At 38.0% G+C, this 17,916-nt stretch overlaps 2 protein-coding genes across 2 annotated transcripts in view; one reads left to right on the top strand and one right to left on the bottom strand.

Annotated features, from left to right (window-relative positions):
• Positions 1-2,259, bottom strand: part of LOC114240602 (hemicentin-1) — a 48,058-nt gene extending 45,799 nt beyond the window's left edge. The window contains exons 1-2 of the mRNA XM_089739839.1: positions 1,990-2,259; positions 581-819 (exon numbers count right to left, since the gene is read on the bottom strand). Coding sequence (XP_089595965.1) covers positions 581-819; positions 1,990-2,209 — 459 coding nt within the window. The 5' untranslated portion in view covers positions 2,210-2,259. The remainder of the gene's footprint in view (positions 1-580; positions 820-1,989) is intronic.
• A 2,611-nt stretch (positions 2,260-4,870) lies between these two features.
• On the top strand, positions 4,871-17,518 carry pink (WD40 repeat domain-containing protein pink). The gene is made up of 5 exons (XM_028180925.2): positions 4,871-5,091; positions 6,482-6,592; positions 10,098-10,334; positions 11,405-13,648; positions 14,493-17,518. The coding sequence occupies exons 1-5, from the start codon at positions 4,996-4,998 to the stop codon at positions 14,826-14,828; spliced, it is 3,024 nt and encodes a 1,007-aa protein (XP_028036726.2). The 5' UTR covers positions 4,871-4,995; the 3' UTR covers positions 14,829-17,518.
• The last annotated feature ends 398 nt before the right edge of the window (positions 17,519-17,916 follow it).

Here is a 17,916-nt window from a genome sequence, read left to right on the forward strand (position 1 = left end):
GTCCAGCAGTGACGTTGAATTCTGCAACCTGGAAGAAGCTAGCCACGGGTTGGCGGGTACGTCTACTCCTCATAACCTAGCCTCGGCCTGCCCCTCTTTTTGTGCATCTTTAGCGATACTCGCCCCCGCAAAAACTTCCTTCAAAAATATTGAACCAGCGCACCGCCGTGGTGAAAATTTGTAAACAGTTTTTCCCACTAACTATATATGTTGTAATGTCTATATTGTGCTCACGTAACCGCTTAACAAAAAATAGGTTGTGAGCTCTTTTTTTTATTGCTTAGATGGGTGGACGAGCTCACAGCCCACCTGGTGTTAAGTGGTTACTGGAGCCCATAGATATCCACAACGTAAATGCGCCACCCACCTTGAGATATAACTTCTAAGGTCTCAAGTATAGTTACAACGGCTGCCCCACCCTTCAAACCGAAACGCATTACTGCTTCACGACAGAAATGGGCAGGGTGGTGGTACCTACCCGCGCGGACTCACAAGAGGTCCTACCACCAGTAAAAAAGTAAAGCTCGTCGATAAATCAATAATTAACGTTACACGATTATTATTACAACATAGATCTTACCTTGCTCTGCTTTTCCTTAGATAGTATTTTAACTTCGTCCAAAAGCCATACATCTTTTGCTGTAGCGTCGGTGAATAGAAGTATATATGATCTCGGCAAGCTCCTAATCAAAGCCATTTTGAGAGCAGACAGACTCATCTCAGGGCAATCTTTGTTTTTAATGTCGTAGTAAGTTTCCAGTGATTTTAAGTTTTTCTCGAACTCACTAATGTCCGTGGTGTCCACTACAAGCTTGTATGCTTTAAACAAAAGCGATACCAATATTAGATAATACAACAAAAATAATTAAAGAACCCTATAATAATAATACTCGGTAATTGAATTTTTTACACCGTGAATAGTACAATGTGCACCGGGCGAGGGTGGCAAACACGCGGGATGAGATATCCTACTTCAAATCAAACCCGCAAAATTATAATTTGCGTAATTACTGGTGGTGGGACCTCTTCTGAGTTCGCACGGGTAGGTACCACCGCCTCGTCTATTTCTGCCGTGAAGCAGTAATGCGTTTCGGTTTGAAGGGTGGGGCAGCCGTTGTAACTATACTGAGATCTTAGAACTTATATCTCAAGGTGTGTGGCGCATTTACGTTGTATATGTCTATGGGCTCCAGTAACCACTTAACACCAGGTGGGCTGTGAGCTCGTCCACACATCTAAGCAATAAAAAAAATAAAAAACTTTTGTCCCGCGGTGCACATACTATTTTTTTCTCCTACCAGGCCAAAAGTTCGTGGAGCACCGAGCTGAGGACCAGGGGCGAAGCCCTGGTGGGGGGTAGGGGGGCGGAACCCCCCCATACTCATAAAAAAACAATTTAACTGTTTTTTTTAATTTTTAAATAAACTACTACTAATTGAATAAGAACTGTCAGATGAACTCATCTTTGTTTAATACTTCACTATTAAATTTTATTGCCTTGTTTCTTTCACTTTTACACTAAACACAATATTGCAAATTACCCGAGCACAACAATGGCGGAGAATTTTAGGTGCGTGAGAGCAGACGTAGATACTAACGCGCATGCGCACTTGTCAGTACCCAGGGAGGAAAAGTTACACTTTCTTCTCTGTACCGCGAGAAGAAAAGTTAGACTTTCTTCCCTGTACAGCGGGAGGAAAACCGAACTTTCGGCGTAGGTAGGAGAAAAAGTGATTTTAAAAATAAATAAATAATTGAAAATCGGTTTCAAGTTTAAAACGCGTTAATTTTAATATCAATGAGATCACATCAGAGAACACACAGAGAAAACATCATTTTTTTTTATTTCTGAATCATTTCACAAAGAACTAAAAAAAGAATATATTATTATGCAGATACAAAAAAATTCAACCTCCTTTTTTTAGGTCGGCTAAAATTTGAGAACCACATCACACACTAACATAACAAAGAACACATTATCTCACTTACTTGGATCATCGAACACAATAAGTGCTACGTTAACGATATCACTTGATTTACGTCCCATCAATTTACTGGTGAGATCCAATGATGCTTCCTTGAACTGTTTTATTAGAAGTTGCAGTGAATACGAGCGATCTATAACAAAAGTGAGACTCCGGCCGCTCTCATTCTTCGTTCGTATATTTCCGAAACAGTACAGGAGTAATATGAAATGAATTAAACGCATTTTCGCGTTACGACCACAACCGACAAAGCCCTTTTAATTACTGTTAGTAACTATTTGTAGTTGCACTTCGTATGTCATATTATGTACAAAAATAGTTTACCTTAATCATGCGGAAAACAATTTATCGTATTACCGGAATATATTTGGATGAATTATTTACGAAACCAAGTAAATTAGTTATTAATTCTAGTTGTTTACAGATTATTAAATCAAAATAATATTAATATAATTCTTCTGACCGGACACATTTTAGTACAATCTTCATATAGAAATGGACTCATTTTGATGTTTTTTTTTTGTCTGTTCTAGTGAATTCGAGAATGGCTTAGATTACACAATTAGATTACAAGAACATTACACATTTATATTCACAATTCGGTCCAGAAAAATATATTTTATTATTATTTTATAATATTAAATTATCCGGGGACAAGTCACATACGGTCATCTGGGTAGAAACGAAAATTCCCCGTACTACAGGAACCAGGGATTGATTCTGATATAAATCCATACTAATATATAAATCTACAGTGGTTTATACGGATGTTCCGTTATAACTACTGAAACATGCATCCGATTGACTTGAAACTTGGTATCCATGTAGAAAATATGTGTACTTAATGGATAGGCTAATATTTATATGAGTGTTGGACTCCCTGCACCAATTGCGAGGCCGTTAATGATGAGAATCTTTGTGGGGGTGAGAAATAATAATGTTAATTTTAAATGCCCAGCGAAGCGGACGGGTACAACTAGTACTTAAATAAGTTCAAAGAGCAAGCAAACCTGTTCATCACACGAATGTTTGTCCGATGCAGGAATCCAACTCACGATTCAGGGTCACTAATTACTGCGCCAAAGATTCCAACAGAACTCCCTAACCGCGACTAAGCTCCAGAGCGCAGCTGTAACCCTAGGACAATGATTCCGAAAATGGCGCATAGATTGGTGGTGGGACGTCTTGCGAGTCTGCACGGGCAGACACCACCACGCTGCCTATTTTCTGCCGTGAAGTAGTAATGCGTTTCGGTTTGAGGGCCGGGGCAGCCGCTGTACTGTTAAAAGTGAGACCTTAGAACATGGCTCAAGGTGAGTGGTGGCATTTACGTTATAGATGTCTATGGGCTCCGGTAACCCCTTAACATCAAGTGGTCCGTAAGCTCATCAATACACCTATGCAACAATAAAAAAAAATCAAACCAGCTAAAATCACAGCGGTACTTTTTCAGGGGGGTAATTCTACACGGATTTCCTTCCACATTAGGAAAAGAAAACTCACACCCCCCATCACACTTTTCAGCCAACCTATTCCCCGGGGCCAGAAAGGTCATGTACCTGGGAGTCACCCTGGATGGATTCGCCCGCTAATAAAATCAGTCCGCGACCATGCCACATTTATTCTCAACAGACTGTACTCCATGATCTATAAGCGGAGTAAAATGTCCCTTCGGAACAAGCCTAAGACTTTACAAAACTTGCATAAGGCCCGTCATGACTTATGCGTGTGTGGTGTTCGCTCACGCGACTCGCACTCGCTTAAGCCACCCTCCAACCCCTACAATCCCTACAATCCCGCTTTTGGAGATTATTTGTTGGAGTTCCGTGGTTCGAGAAGAACATCGACTTACACGACGACTTGGGCCTTGAATCGATCCGAAAACACATGAAGTCAGCGTCGGAACGTTACTTCGATAAGACAATGCGTCATGTAAGCCCCTTATCGTTGCCGCCGTTGTGTACTCCCCGAATCGTGATCACGCAGGAGCCAGTCACCGTCGATACCTTAGACACGTTCTTACGGATCCATTCGATCCAATAAATCTTGCATTAGAAGCCTTCACAATTCAACACTAGGAGCAGGCGTAGGGACCCCGGTAACCGTATCGAATTCGGCAAAGAGTTCGACGTGCTACCTAGCCCATGCATCAGCTCGCTGAGCTTCTCGCCGAATCTTCTCCACGGATCGCGATTCCGACCGGTAGAAAATTCATTCGCGAAGCAACTTCTTTTGAGTTGTTAGGTCTCCTTTAGAGGCACTCGGACAGCTGTTAGCAAATTCCACCCCTCCTGGCTGAGCTTTTTCTCGCCCACCTGTCCTGGTGAAACTGGAAAGGCCTCCGGGCCAAAAGTAATCCATCAATCGTAAAAAAAATGCGTCTTGTTCGTTCAGATGCGTTCCTTTCTGGATAGATGAATTTAATTGATAACCTGTCGATTTTGCATCAAAACAATACTCGCAAGTATTCTGTATCAATAGGAAATAATTTTTTTATAGTAATTTGCCTTTAGAGGTCTGAGGTATCCGTTCATTTAGAAAAAAGTGGTCTTATATCCAAAATAATTTCGGAACCCCATGATGATATTTAACAAGATTAACCGCCTAACTGGATTTGTAGATTGGGATGATAACCATGATTTGTAGATAGCCACGAGCTTCACATTTTCGAAGTCTAGTTCTGATCGTTTCCACCTTAATTTTGTTAATTGATAACAATTAGAGGTCATTTATGAAGTTGCGAAACGAACATCACAATGCGAACAATGTCACTTTATTCAACTCTCAAAAATACCTTAAACACACAATGTTGAACGTAAGTTGGTGAGCAACTGCATTAACATAATTGTTTTTGTCTATGCTGTCAGTGTCACTGTCATTAAGCTCGAAGTTATAAGTGTCAATTTTGACATCGTCATTTTCACATTGAGTGAAGGCACTGTATGAGTTCTTGCCTTAAATCTAAATAAATAAAAAACATTTTGTAAATAAGAAAAATGATAGTATAAAAATGTCGAATATTATGCCTCCTCCTTATATATTGCTGGAACTTCCAAATGTTACAGAATGCATTAATTACCCAATCAAAAATGTACAACGTATAAAGGTGAGTGTTTATTTGGCGAATGTTCAAAAAATATTTAAATAACCCGATTATAGATGTACGCTTTTAATTGTAACTCGTGAACGAGATCAGTAAAATTTTCCTGCTCATTTAAAAACAGCCAGTATTTGTTTTCCAGTATATCTTTGTTTGTTTTCGATCTATTTAATTACCAATTTTTATTTCTGGTCATTTTGGGATTTATGACTACTTCAAGTCCTATACGACGAATATATAGGTAACTGAGCCGTCTTTCGCTCTAAGTGAGAGTTTAATTATAGCTGTAATTGTACTTATCAACCAGTTACACAATGTTAATGATGTGTAAACCACTACATCTCTTCTGTTACGCCCCCCACGAGAGCTAACTCTTATCTACGCAATAATTATCCCTATTTTTTCAAATATATTTCTGTAAGCTATCATAAATGGGGCTAATCTATACATTGTTCTCATCCAAATTTTTATTATTAATTTGAATTGAAATTATTATCTCAATTACTGTTCTTTTCCATGGACGTCATGACTTTGTATATTATAACACAATTTGTATTATACAACTTGCTATTTAAAGTCTTAAGTTAACATTCATTAAAGAGTAAATTGAGTGTGCTTAGATGCAAGGTTTGAATTATAAAATTAAAACCTCATGGCAACTGTACAAATGCTTTACTAAATATAAAGAATGATCACTCATTATGAATGTAGACAAAAGAAATATAGAAAAGGCTTCAGGCACAAATACCGTTGACAAATGTAAGAGAAGTATGGCTATATATAATATAATGTTCAATACAACATCTTAGATTTATGTATTATAATCATATTTTTCCTGCTCTGTTTGAAATTGTAGATGTGGCCTCAGCGCGAGACGGAAGTAAGAGAGAAATGGATGAGATGTATTAGACCACATTTTTTACAGTTAAATGAGATTGAAACATACCACTATATTCTTCTTCCTTATCTTTTGTCTCTGGCACGGTTTGTGCATTAGCCAGCATCAAGTAATAAGATTTTTATGATTCACTTTTAATTATTTACGGTATATGAAAAATAAAAACGAAGGAAACCAATAGTGACATAACATAAATATAATATATATAATAATCCCAGTAAAATGGTGGTCATTTACTGAGACTTTTCAGTGAACTTTTTGAAGGATCCCGAGAAGTTACGTCCAACGGATTTGTTTTATTTTCCCACATTTGTTCACTTTCACATATACTAAACAATTAATAAAACCACAATTATTATGCATTTAATTTAAACCTGAAAAAACACTAAATAGACAAAATAAAACAAATCACACAACTCCAGTCCTCATGTTCTCCCCAAAAAGTCACCACTTTATTCTGTTATAAATTTCTTATAGCAAATTAAATTCAATTTTCAGTACACATGCTTTGATGTTTCAAAATCGCTGTTAGCATTTGGAGCTACGAGTGGTGGTATTTACATATTCAACAAGAATCCGTGTGAATTTGTGCAACTTATTCCAAATAAGGTAAGTAATTATGTTATATCCACAGAAATTACACTTTCAAAAATAAAGATGTGAATCTGGGTTACAAAAAGATTCATAAACTATAGGATATACAATTTTATTATAAGATACATTTATTGCAATCACGTCTGGTCTGAAAAAGGTTTACACTGACCTATGTGTTTGTTTCTGTCCGTTTCATAATATCTTATCAAAGATTCAATTGTGATTGGTTCATTTTTAGTGTAATTTGTAATTGTACATATTAATGTTACTATCAGACGTTTTTCTTTTAACAGAGAATTGTTTATTGCTAAAGAATGCTAAATAACAGATAGGTAATAAACAGACAAGTACACAAATATCTTATTCAAAATTTTTGTAATTAAATTAATTCCGTTTTCCGCCTTTAAATTTTAAATAAAACACTTTCCTCGTTAATATATTCAAAATTCTTTTAATTAAATTAATTCCGGTTTCCGCCTTTAAATTTAAAATAAAACACTTTCCTCGTTAAACATGGCTTTAAGTAAAAACACCTAAATAAATAGCTACCGAGTGTCACGAATTCATTATGATGCACACGTGTAGAATATCTTATGTCAAGGAAAAGTAGTGTTCAAAGAAAATTCTTATTTCTATATGATGCAATTGGATTTTGAATCTCCTTTAGTACCGGTTGTACTGGTGGTGGTAGCATCAGATATAAAGATGAATTTGGATATCTAACGTTAACAAAACAAAGTGAATACTACCCACTTTATTAATCTAATGACTTACAAATTAATAATATTATTTTTTTAATTCGTATCTACAGCTCTACTCAGATCTGAGACCTTTTGAAACTGATTCGAATCAGTCCACTGTCTGCCACTGTCTCTGTATTCAAATCTCGCAGACAGACACAATTTTTTAAATGAAAAATACACGTTCACGAATGCTGTCTACGATCAGGAATAGCATTGCATAATAAAAATAAAACTATTAAAATTTTTATTTGCCTATTTATCATTGAGGCATTAAGTTTCAAGTCTCAAGGTGGGCGGAAGCATTCACTTTGAGATTTTTATGATTCTCTCTCTGTCTCTGAGTATTTAAGTTTGCATATCACTTTATTATCTCTCTGTTTCCCATAATACAGGGTGTCCTAGTTTAGGGCCATGTACAAGTTGACAAATAGCCATGTTTATTCTCTGATCGTCTAGCTTTCAAAATAAAGCTTCGGCATTATTTCTGAACGAAAAGTAGCATTAACATCTAATAATTACTGTATTCATTACTCTAGTGTCTTGTAGTTTTTCTGTGCCCTATTCTCACAATATTTTTTTGTTTTTCGTGTCTTATAAATGTGTATATGATTATATATGTATGACAATATGTATAGAGATATACATATATCTGAATTTTGTATTACCATTATGTTATTATAATATGTACGGTGTTGTATGTTATGTCTATGAATGTATACTGTGCGTGTGTTTATATATGTATATAATATTATTAAAATTTTCCTCAAATAGGAATGCATCTAACACAGGACTCTACACCATCGTTGGTTGACTGGCACAGAATGCTTTAGGCATTAGATTCGCCACTGAATTTTTATGCATAAGATAAAGATAAATAAGCCTTTACGGTTAAGGTTGTTAACCTTAATTCATATTTAGCTACATACCTACTATTAATTTAATTTTTCTAAACATTTGACATCGGCAAAGATTGTTTTGCTTTCGCATAGGTCTCTCGCGCATCCTGCCATAAGTCCTGGTGGCAATTCCTCTTCCACGTAGAGCATATGCATTCTTCTTTATCTTCTTTTGGTCGTTCCCTCAATGCTGAAAATCGTGACTGTATGTCAATCTTCTCCACTCGGTCCGGTTCTGCGCCATATGTACCGCTCCCTGTATCTGGCCTCCAGTCACCTCCTTGAGTTGGTCCACCCATCTAGCATATGCATCCTCCTCCTCCTTGCGGCGATAGTCCTCAATGCTGAGGGTCGTGGCCTCCTCAAACAACTTTCTCCTGTATTATTCTGCGCCATTCCTGCCTATCCTCGGATATGTGGATAGTAACGTGGACTGAAGTATTGAGAGTGGAGCGTATCTGGTCCGACCAGCGCATTACACTTCTCATCTGGGCCTTCTTCCGCATACCTTGCCTGTTACGACCGACATCACTTGATCTAGAGTCTGTATATTAAATGAGGCTTTCTTGGGAAAGTACACAAGGTGGGGTCCCACGTCCTTCCATGGCAGTGCTTTTGGAAGAGATTTAATGCTTCGAGGCCGCTGAAGCCTTGTTTGGGTCAGGCTATTTATTTATTTATTTATGTACACACAGAAAAAAAAGACATATTACAGAGTAATAGGAAAATTATGTACAAAGGCACTGCTTATTTCTTTAAGAAATCTCTTCCAGCAGACCTGCGAGAGGATAATGAGAATAATAATAAAAAGTGATAAGTGTGTGTAGAACAAATAACACATAACTAATATAACAAATACAACATGAGAATTATAATAATGCACATACACATACCAAATATTGTTAAACTTGAGTACAAAATATTATAAGTAACACAGTAACACTCATATATTCGAAGAGTTGGAACCATGATCATTCGGTTGATGAGAGATAAAATTGTTTGACCTTGTATTTAAAAGCAGAAACAGACTTGCAAACTCGGATGTCAGCCGGCAACGAATTCCACAGTCTGACCGCGTGCACAGTAAAGGAGTGAGAATAGAAATTGGTTTTGTGAGAAGGGAATAACAAAACAGAACGTTGGTTGGACCTGCAGGGAGCATCAGGAGAACGAATGAAAGAGAATCGCTCACGTAAATATAAGGGAGAAGTGGGCTTATGTAGGATATTGAATAGGAGACGAGTATTCCTACGAAGGCGTATAGGGAGCCATTTAAGTTCTTTGCGAAAATGAGAAACATGATCGGATTTTCTGAGATTGTATATAAAACGGATACATAAATTTTGCATCCTCTCAAGCTTGTTTGAGAGCTCCTCAGTGGCATCCAAGTAGCAGGCATCGGCGTAATCAATTATGGGTAGAATGAGAGCTTGGACGAGAGATATTTTTGTATGCTGAGGTAAGAAGCCCTGCAAACATCTCAACGAGTGCAAGGCGAAGTGCACCTTCCTACTAATCTCAGCAACGTGAGAACTCCACGAAAGATGTCGATCTATAATAACACCCAGGTTTTTAACTGAATCGGTTAGAGTTATTTGAGTCCCATCCAAATAAATTGGGGGGAGTATAGGATCGCTGAGTCTACTGCGCAATTGTTTACCCCCTATAATGATAGCCTGTGATTTTCCCGGATTAATGTTGCACACCGTAGGCTTTTGTCCATTCACTGATAGACTTCAGATCACTGTTCATCGCAGCAATAGCCGATTCAACGTCAGGCTCTGAGAAGTGCCGATATAGCTGGAGATCTTCTGCGTCTATTTAAATTATATGCATAAAGAATATATAAATAAGCACACAAATTTCCTTATTTAACTTCAGGATGGCGCTATCACGCGTCTTTCAATATCGGCTGACGAGAAGCACGTCGGCTTCGCGAACGGGCGTGGCGTTATCACGGTGTCAGGGTGCGAACAGGGACCCAACGCCCTGCATTCGGTAGTCACGTCCAAGGAGCACCAGGGCAATGAGGTCACCGCGCTGGCCTGGAGCGGCAACATGCTCTTTAGCGGCGACGACGTAGGCAAGATAGCCGTCCTGCAGCTGCAGAGTTTCATCGTGAGTGTACAGCCGATATTTTTTATTTATTGCTTAGATGGGTGGACGATCTCACAGCCCACATGTTGTTAAGTGGTTACTGGAGCCCATAGACATCTACAACGTAAATATGCCACCCACCTTGAGATATAAGCTCTAAGGTCTAAGTACAGTTACAACGGCTGCCCCACCCTTCAAACCGAAACGCACAACTGCTTCACGGCAGAAATAGGCAGAGTGATGGTACCTACCCGTGCGGATTCACAAGAGATCCTACCACCAGTAAATTAGTTTCTTACTTATGAGTCGTTTATTTTGCGCCTTTTTATACCCAGTGGTGCGATTGAATGACGTAGTAGAGAACTCTGGAACCAGTTGAGACAAATTGAAACCAATACTTGCTTACTGCCCTACATACATATGTGCCGCGAATCAGTTATTCGGGCTTTGAAGAGTCGTGATACAATTGAAGACATGGGTTGATGAAGGGGTTAAGTACCATTCTTAAATTTTTTTGTTTTAACATTGAATGAAGGTGCTATGTGCCTATAAACCATATTAGACCTTAAAACTCCGGGTTTGAAGGCTATAAAAAGTACAAGTAACAAAAGTTTGTTGCCCGTTTTCGCAAAATCACAAATTGTTTCATATCCCCTTCATCCACTAATGTCTTCAATTAAGAGTTCGACCTCGTGTCTGAAGGTGGGGTCATCCACTTGATCTCAAGAGGCGGCAGCAACGACTTAACACCAGCTGACCCTCAGTTATGGTTGCATATAAAATGTGAAGAATCATAATAAAAAATAACCATGTCGTTGGTGGGAATTGTCGATGGGTTAGTACCATCATAATTGTCGCACCATTTGCAAAATAAGACGTTCACTAATAGGGTAGAGAAAACTGCCGAATTTACTTTAAATAAGTGACGAATACTTGTAATCATAATTTGAGAAATAATCACGAATCATCTTGTAATTTTTTTGAGATGTTTTTCATTTATTACGTCTATATTTCTCGCATAGGTAAATGGTCTATCTATATTTCCCGTCTATGGTCTATAAGTGAGTGAGTGTTCGCTTGCGCTGTTTCAGGCGAAAACAATGTTCCAGAGTTCGTCGCAAACGATCATGAATTTGGATTCTCGTGTATGTCAAATTGACGTAAAATCGTATATGCTATTGGTATCGACGTTGACCCGGTGTTATCTATGCGACACGACCGAAGAACAATACAGGCAGATAGGCCAGAAACTAAGGGACGGCGAATTCGGTGCTTGTTTCGTCAACAAAGAGAACGCCGTCGAGATTAACACGAACAGAGTTAAGGATTATTCGGAAGTCAGGAAATACAGTATTATCAATGAGGACAGCAGCTTCGCCATCGGTAGGGGACTGGATAACACATTGGTCTTCGCCGCCAGACCCTCGTCTCGGCTGTGGGAAGCCGCCGTCGATGGGACAGTCAAAAGGACGCACCAGTTCAAACAGATTTTAGGAAAGAGTCCCATGAATATTCTCACAGTAGACGCTTATGAAAACGAAAGACATAGTTTCGATGAAATGGCCACGATTAACGCTGACGGCCTATCGGTCAACTTTCCGAGGATCTACAATCTAAATGGCGTCATATTTTCGTACAAGAAAGACGCTCTTTTCTTTCTCAACTTGGATAATGTTGACCACACGATTTGGTGCGCTCGTTACAAAAGCATAGCCGACTGTAAGGTCTACGGTGATGCGATATACGTGTGGCTAAATAACGGGTCGTTAATCAATTTGAAGTTCATGAAAATAGACAAATTCCTGATCAAATGTTACGTCGATGACAAGCATCGTTTATGTGCGAATTTGTGTGCTCAATACAAAGATTATTTACTGGCCAACGAGATGTCAACGAGGCTGCACATCCTCGCCGGTCTGAAAGAGAAAATTGACGATAAAGAACTGTTGAAAACTATCCATAGTCTGTTAGTGAAGTTTGAAAGATTGAAAGAGAACGAAGGCAAGAAAGTGAAATCTGGAATTTACGTGGTCGACAATACATATAACGCACAAACTTCATTGATGAGTGAAATGGATAAAACAATCGACAATAACGAAGAATATAGTTTCGGTAACATACCACCGGAGGCCATGCAGACGTTGAAAGACTTCAGTGTGTCGGTCACGGACAGATTGAATACGAGTAAAAAGATTTTAAAAGAGAAATGGGACGACTTCGAAGGGAAAATGAAGCACCTCAGTGTCGAGAAACCGCAAGAGAAACTAATTGTGCCCCCCGCCCAAACTCCCAAAATAATATCAAGAGATGAACCTTTAGCTCTTGATCAAACGCCTGTATTGGAACGCGATATAGTTTTCAAACAACCTAGTCAAAAAGCCATAGAAATAGAAAATAATATTAGTTCAGACAAAGACGAAATCTGTAAATCTCTCTATCAATATTTTAGGTTAAGCCTTGTCGGTAAGGAAGACGAAAAATCGAATTTAATTTCTATTATAGAAAGCTTCGCCTGTGATATTAGGTCAGTTTACGAATTGATGAGACTGTTGGAGGATTATTGCGCGTCCGTCGGCTCGCCGGAGGAATCTAAATACGTACCGAACAATATATTCTTGAAGTATCTAAGCGAGACGACGAAACGGGCCGAGTTCTTGGACTGCATCATAAGTGATGAGGTTCTGTACAAATACTTTGTCGACTCCTGCATATCAGTTAATCTAAAGGGCCAGAAACATACGGACTTTGGTTGCGAGTGCGGCTACCCGCTTCCTTACGCGAGGACCAAGCAAAACCCGATCTTCTTCGAGCTGATCGACGAATTCATCGAGAGACAGTGGTCTAGTCCGACGAAAGAGCAATGCTACGACACGTGCAAACGGATGCCGTATTTGTGGAGGAAAATTTTATATTTGAGACGAAACGAAGATCTCGTGAATATCTTGAGGATATTAATGCAGATGCTGGATGAGAGTTTGCTGCACAACTTCCTGCCGCAGTTCACTTTGGACAGCTGGAGTAGAGCGGTCCAGCTGTACGCCACGTTGCACGCGAACGTTTGTCTGAACTGCTCGAAGAAGTTCAGCAACGTTTCCGTCAAGGACACGCTGTGCTGGGACGATCTGGGGGCGCTGATGATCAAAAGCGTCGGCGGGAGGAACTCACTTAGGATAATGGAGGAGCATTCACGTCTGATAGAGCCGGGCGAGGTGACCGTCAAGTTCTATCACACGTGCCTGATGGTTACCATGTTCGAGAAGTATGATTCGACGGTGACAGCGCAACTAGTCGACGCTCTATACACCAGCTATAGATATGAAGACTCTAAACATGAGGTAAGATTGTTATTAAATATTATTTCTAGTGACTTTTATTTATTTACTAGCGACCCGCCCTCGCTTCGAGTCCCGTCATGTTGCGCGCGGTACGACAACATCTGCGGGTGACGCCGCGGGGCGAAGCTAATCTAAAAAAGTAGCCTAAGTTACTTCTTATATCATCAGCTACCTATTAGTGAAATTCTCATCAAAATCGGTCCAGCCGTTCCAGAGATTAGCCGGAACCAACAGACAGACAGGAAAAAATGTAAAAAATGTTATTTTGGTGTATGTACCTTACCTATTCATATGCATGTCGTAAAAAGCGGTTATTTCAATATTACAAACAGACACTCTAATTTTATTTATATGTATAGATTGCATAAGAGTGGTGTCGTGGAGTGAAATCGAAGTAGCTGGTGTTTGGGACCCCCGTCCCAGAGGTGGGAACAGTACTCCACGCGAGGCCGGACCTGTGCTTTGTAAAGCAAAAGTCTTTGTCCAGGCGTGAAGTACCGCTTCGCTCTGTTGAGGATTCCCAGCATTTTTGACGCTAACTTGGCTTAGCCCCCCAAATGACTCCGAAATTGATCACCGCTCGAAATGTCGACCCCAAGTATCCCAATACTCTTGGAAGGTTGCAGGGATACTCCTTGGAATTGCGGCGCCATGACAAAGGGGTCCTTCTTCGCATTGAAAGCGCAAACTTGGGTCTTCAACGGGTTGAATTGAACCAAATTCAATTTACCCCACTTCACCCCAACCCCCCCAATTTTTCAGAGTCTCATAAGTTTATAATTCAGTTAATAAAAATAAAGGAATACGATTTTATTATTAAGCAAAATCGCTTTGTTTTCAACAGATATGCAATCTTCTCCGAAACACAACAGGAGGACAACTGAAGAACACTTCCTTGCCGATATCGGTGGCAGCGAAGTCCCGGCACTGGGGCCTGAAGCCGTTGGCTTCGAACGATAAAAACGATTTCACCGACATTTTAGATAACATAGCCGACATTAACAACGGGGTATCCGATTGCGCTCTGTGCGGGCTGCCGTTACGAAATGACGTTTTGATCAAAGATGGCGGACTCTGGGTTTTTAAATGCGGCCACACTTTCCACGGTGCGTGTTTGGATTTAAACAAACTGAAATTGTGCCCGCACGCTTGTGCGTGTAAAAGCGTCGATGTGAAATGAAAGATTAATTTTATTAATAACATTCATAGTTTTTTCGTGTATCAGATAAAATATCATTGGCCTTTTGCTTGAAAAATCTACGCGTAAGGTAGGTTTTTTTTGTATAGTAGCAACACTGGGGCATTCTCATATATTTTTTTAGGATGGTAACACTTTTAATAATATTTATAATGAATCGATTTATTTCACACGAATAAATGCGATTAAAACGTTTATTTATTTATTATTAAAGTAGGTAATTAATTACCTACCTAGTTCGTTAAGTGCGAATCAATGTAGTAGAGCTTGCCTTAAATCGATATTATTTAAATATAATAATTTTATTGTAATACAGTACTTAGTGTATGAAACAAAATTTTATAGTGCTATTTATTTTGTGAATAATAATAATAAGTACCTAGATACGGATTAGAATATCATAGTTTAAATGTTCTAAATAGGTTTATCATTTTAATTTGGTACTTAAGCTGCGATCATAAAGCTTATTTTTCTTAATTTTACTTTTTAGATATCATATGATTATATTCTTCGAAGAGAAATATCCTAATGTTTTTCATAGATATTTTTTTTTTATGAGACTGTCGCATATTATTTATTAAACCCATACGCTTAGTTAATATAATATATTATTACAACTGTACTTCGTAACGGCACTAATTTGAAACCGTATATCAGGAATGTATCAGCAACCGTCTTGTCAGCAATGTTAATAGGGAAAAAAATCTGGAATTTGGTAAAGAACTTTCTCGACTTTATATTCCACGAAATGAGGGAAGAATATGGGAATTTATAAAAAAAACAACAATTTACTGCAATAGACTAACAAAAGTTCAGTTTTTGTCATTGCTCTTATGAATTATAGTAAAAATCATTGCGTCAACTAACCTCGGCTTGCCCTCTGTGAGGTTAAGAGACTAAAAGGGGCCACACTAAATGCTGTCGAGTTTGAGACATGAGGTCGCAGTCTCAATTGTATTATGTAAGCCGAGCCGGAGTGCAAGCTCACTCGATGCATTATTTATACGGAAATTTTAAGGTTACTTTCTTTTTTCTTTTTTACTGCATAGATGGGTGGACGAGCTCACAGCCCACCTGGTGTTAAGTGTTTACTGGAGCCCATAGACATCTACAGCGCAAATGCCCATAAAGCTCTTTGGTAACCGAATTTTCTAAAGTAACACAAATATTTTTCTGTCATCATTAAGCACCTATTTAAAATGTTTTCGTAATAATTACGTTAATAATATGTCACTGGTTTTTAATACTATGTCATATCATATCTATAGAAAAATACTGATTTGCTATATATAATAATATGTATCTCTGTCTAATCTTAGTTTAGGGAAAAATATACGAGGAAACAAGTTTGCGTGTGTTGCCAGATAGAAAAAAAAATGGTGATTTAATTGTCCAATTAGAGTAACACTGATTTTTTAAACTTTTCGAATATATTTTTTGTGTAATATATCTATCGTTGTAATGATGGTTCTAAAAATAACTCATGTATAAAAATATAAACAAATAATTGTTTTTGTTATGAATACATGCTAGTACACGATTTTTCTTTAGTTTTTATTAGTTTGTTAGTTATGCAAAACATATCTTTTGTTTGTTTTTACTCTTAATTAGGACGTATATTTCTGCCGCGTTATCACGCATTATGGTTCTTAAGGACAGCCGTCATAAAATACATTTTTATTATTATATATTTGTTGATTAGCGGTAGGGAAACTCGATATTATACCGATTTGACCTATATATGAAAGATTGTGTTCGTGACTTGGCAGTTTTCTGATCGTCGTAATATCGACGTAAGTACGTATTTGATTTATTTCGTTTTGAAGACTAAACCAAAAAACTTATGTACTGATGTAAAATATTATGTTATTGCTCATAATTCGAGGGGTGAACGACTAATAAATGTTTAAGCGCGATTTTTGCAAAATTACAGGAGAGCCAATTAAACTTTAAAATTTAGAAAAAATATCATAAGAAACAAAAGTTCTTCAGCTATTTGAATAGAGTAAACTTAATTGTAGTTCATTTAAAAACATCGCACTGTCGATGCTAATCACTAAATAGTATAAAACAAAGTCGCTTTCTCTGTCCCTATATCTGTCTGTCCCTATGTATGTTTAAATCTTTAAAACTACGCAACGGATTTTGATTCGGTTTTTTTTTTAATAGATAGAGTGATTGAAGAGAAAGGTTTATATGTAATATATAATAAGATCCATTAAATAGCGGAGAAATCAATAATAAATTACAGTTTCCGAAGCGAAGCGAGGGCGGGTCGCTAGTTCTAAATAAAACGCACCTTTAATTACAAAAATAAATGTCGCGTATCAAGCCTTTCATCCCTCGATATCAAACGTCATTATTGGATTAGTGGATCAGTTTTGTTGATTGGCACAATTATCGGCATATAACGGTTCAAGGTCATGAACAAACATACCACCTAACCTTCGAACCTCTATGTTATACGCTTAAAAATGCTCAGTTTCTCCAATCAGAATTAGCAGCATATTAATGTTTTGTACTGATAATATTTAGTAGGATAAAACAATACCCCTTAGTATTTAACTCAAATAAGTAGTTTAAATGTCGAATATAGAATGTATAGATGTATCAACTGAATGTAAAGGAATATTTTTTATTACTAACAAATAAATATGTTTTGTGTATTACAAGGTTTTTTTTCTTTTATAATTCTTTATCAATTCATAATTTCAGTTGGCGTGAAAATTAATGTTTTTAGATTATCTAGTTCTGGCGAAGTTGGGGAAGTGACGCACCAGGTGTTGAGGTCCATAGACATCTGAAAGTAATCCACAATCTGCTGCAATCCACATTGATTTACACGTGACTGCTATACGGCAGAAATAAACAGGGGTTTACTACGTAGTCAAACTGGTGGTAGGACCTTGTGAGTCCGCACGTCTAGGTACCGCCACCCTACCTATTTCTGTCGTGAAGCAGTAATGCGTTTCGGTTTGAAGGGTGGGGCAGCCGTTGTAACTATACTGAGACCTTAGAACTTATATCTCGAGGTGGGTGGCGCATTTAAGTTATATATGTCTATGGGCTC

This window comes from Bombyx mandarina, chromosome A1 (assembly GCF_030267445.1).
Source record: "Bombyx mandarina strain Sakado chromosome A1, ASM3026744v2".
Lineage (NCBI taxonomy): Eukaryota > Metazoa > Arthropoda > Insecta > Lepidoptera > Bombycidae > Bombyx > Bombyx mandarina.

Excerpts from the sequence above, each read along its gene's own strand:
- pink (XM_028180925.2), top strand. The coding sequence starts at position 4,996 with ATGTCGAATATTATGCCTCCTCCTTATATATTGCTGGAACTTCCAAAT. Across the intron at positions 5,092-6,481 it reads AAAATGTACAACGTATAAAG|TACACATGCTTTGATGTTTC; the intron begins GTGAGTGTTTAT and ends TTCAATTTTCAG. Across the intron at positions 13,649-14,492 it reads ATGAAGACTCTAAACATGAG|ATATGCAATCTTCTCCGAAA; the intron begins GTAAGATTGTTA and ends TGTTTTCAACAG.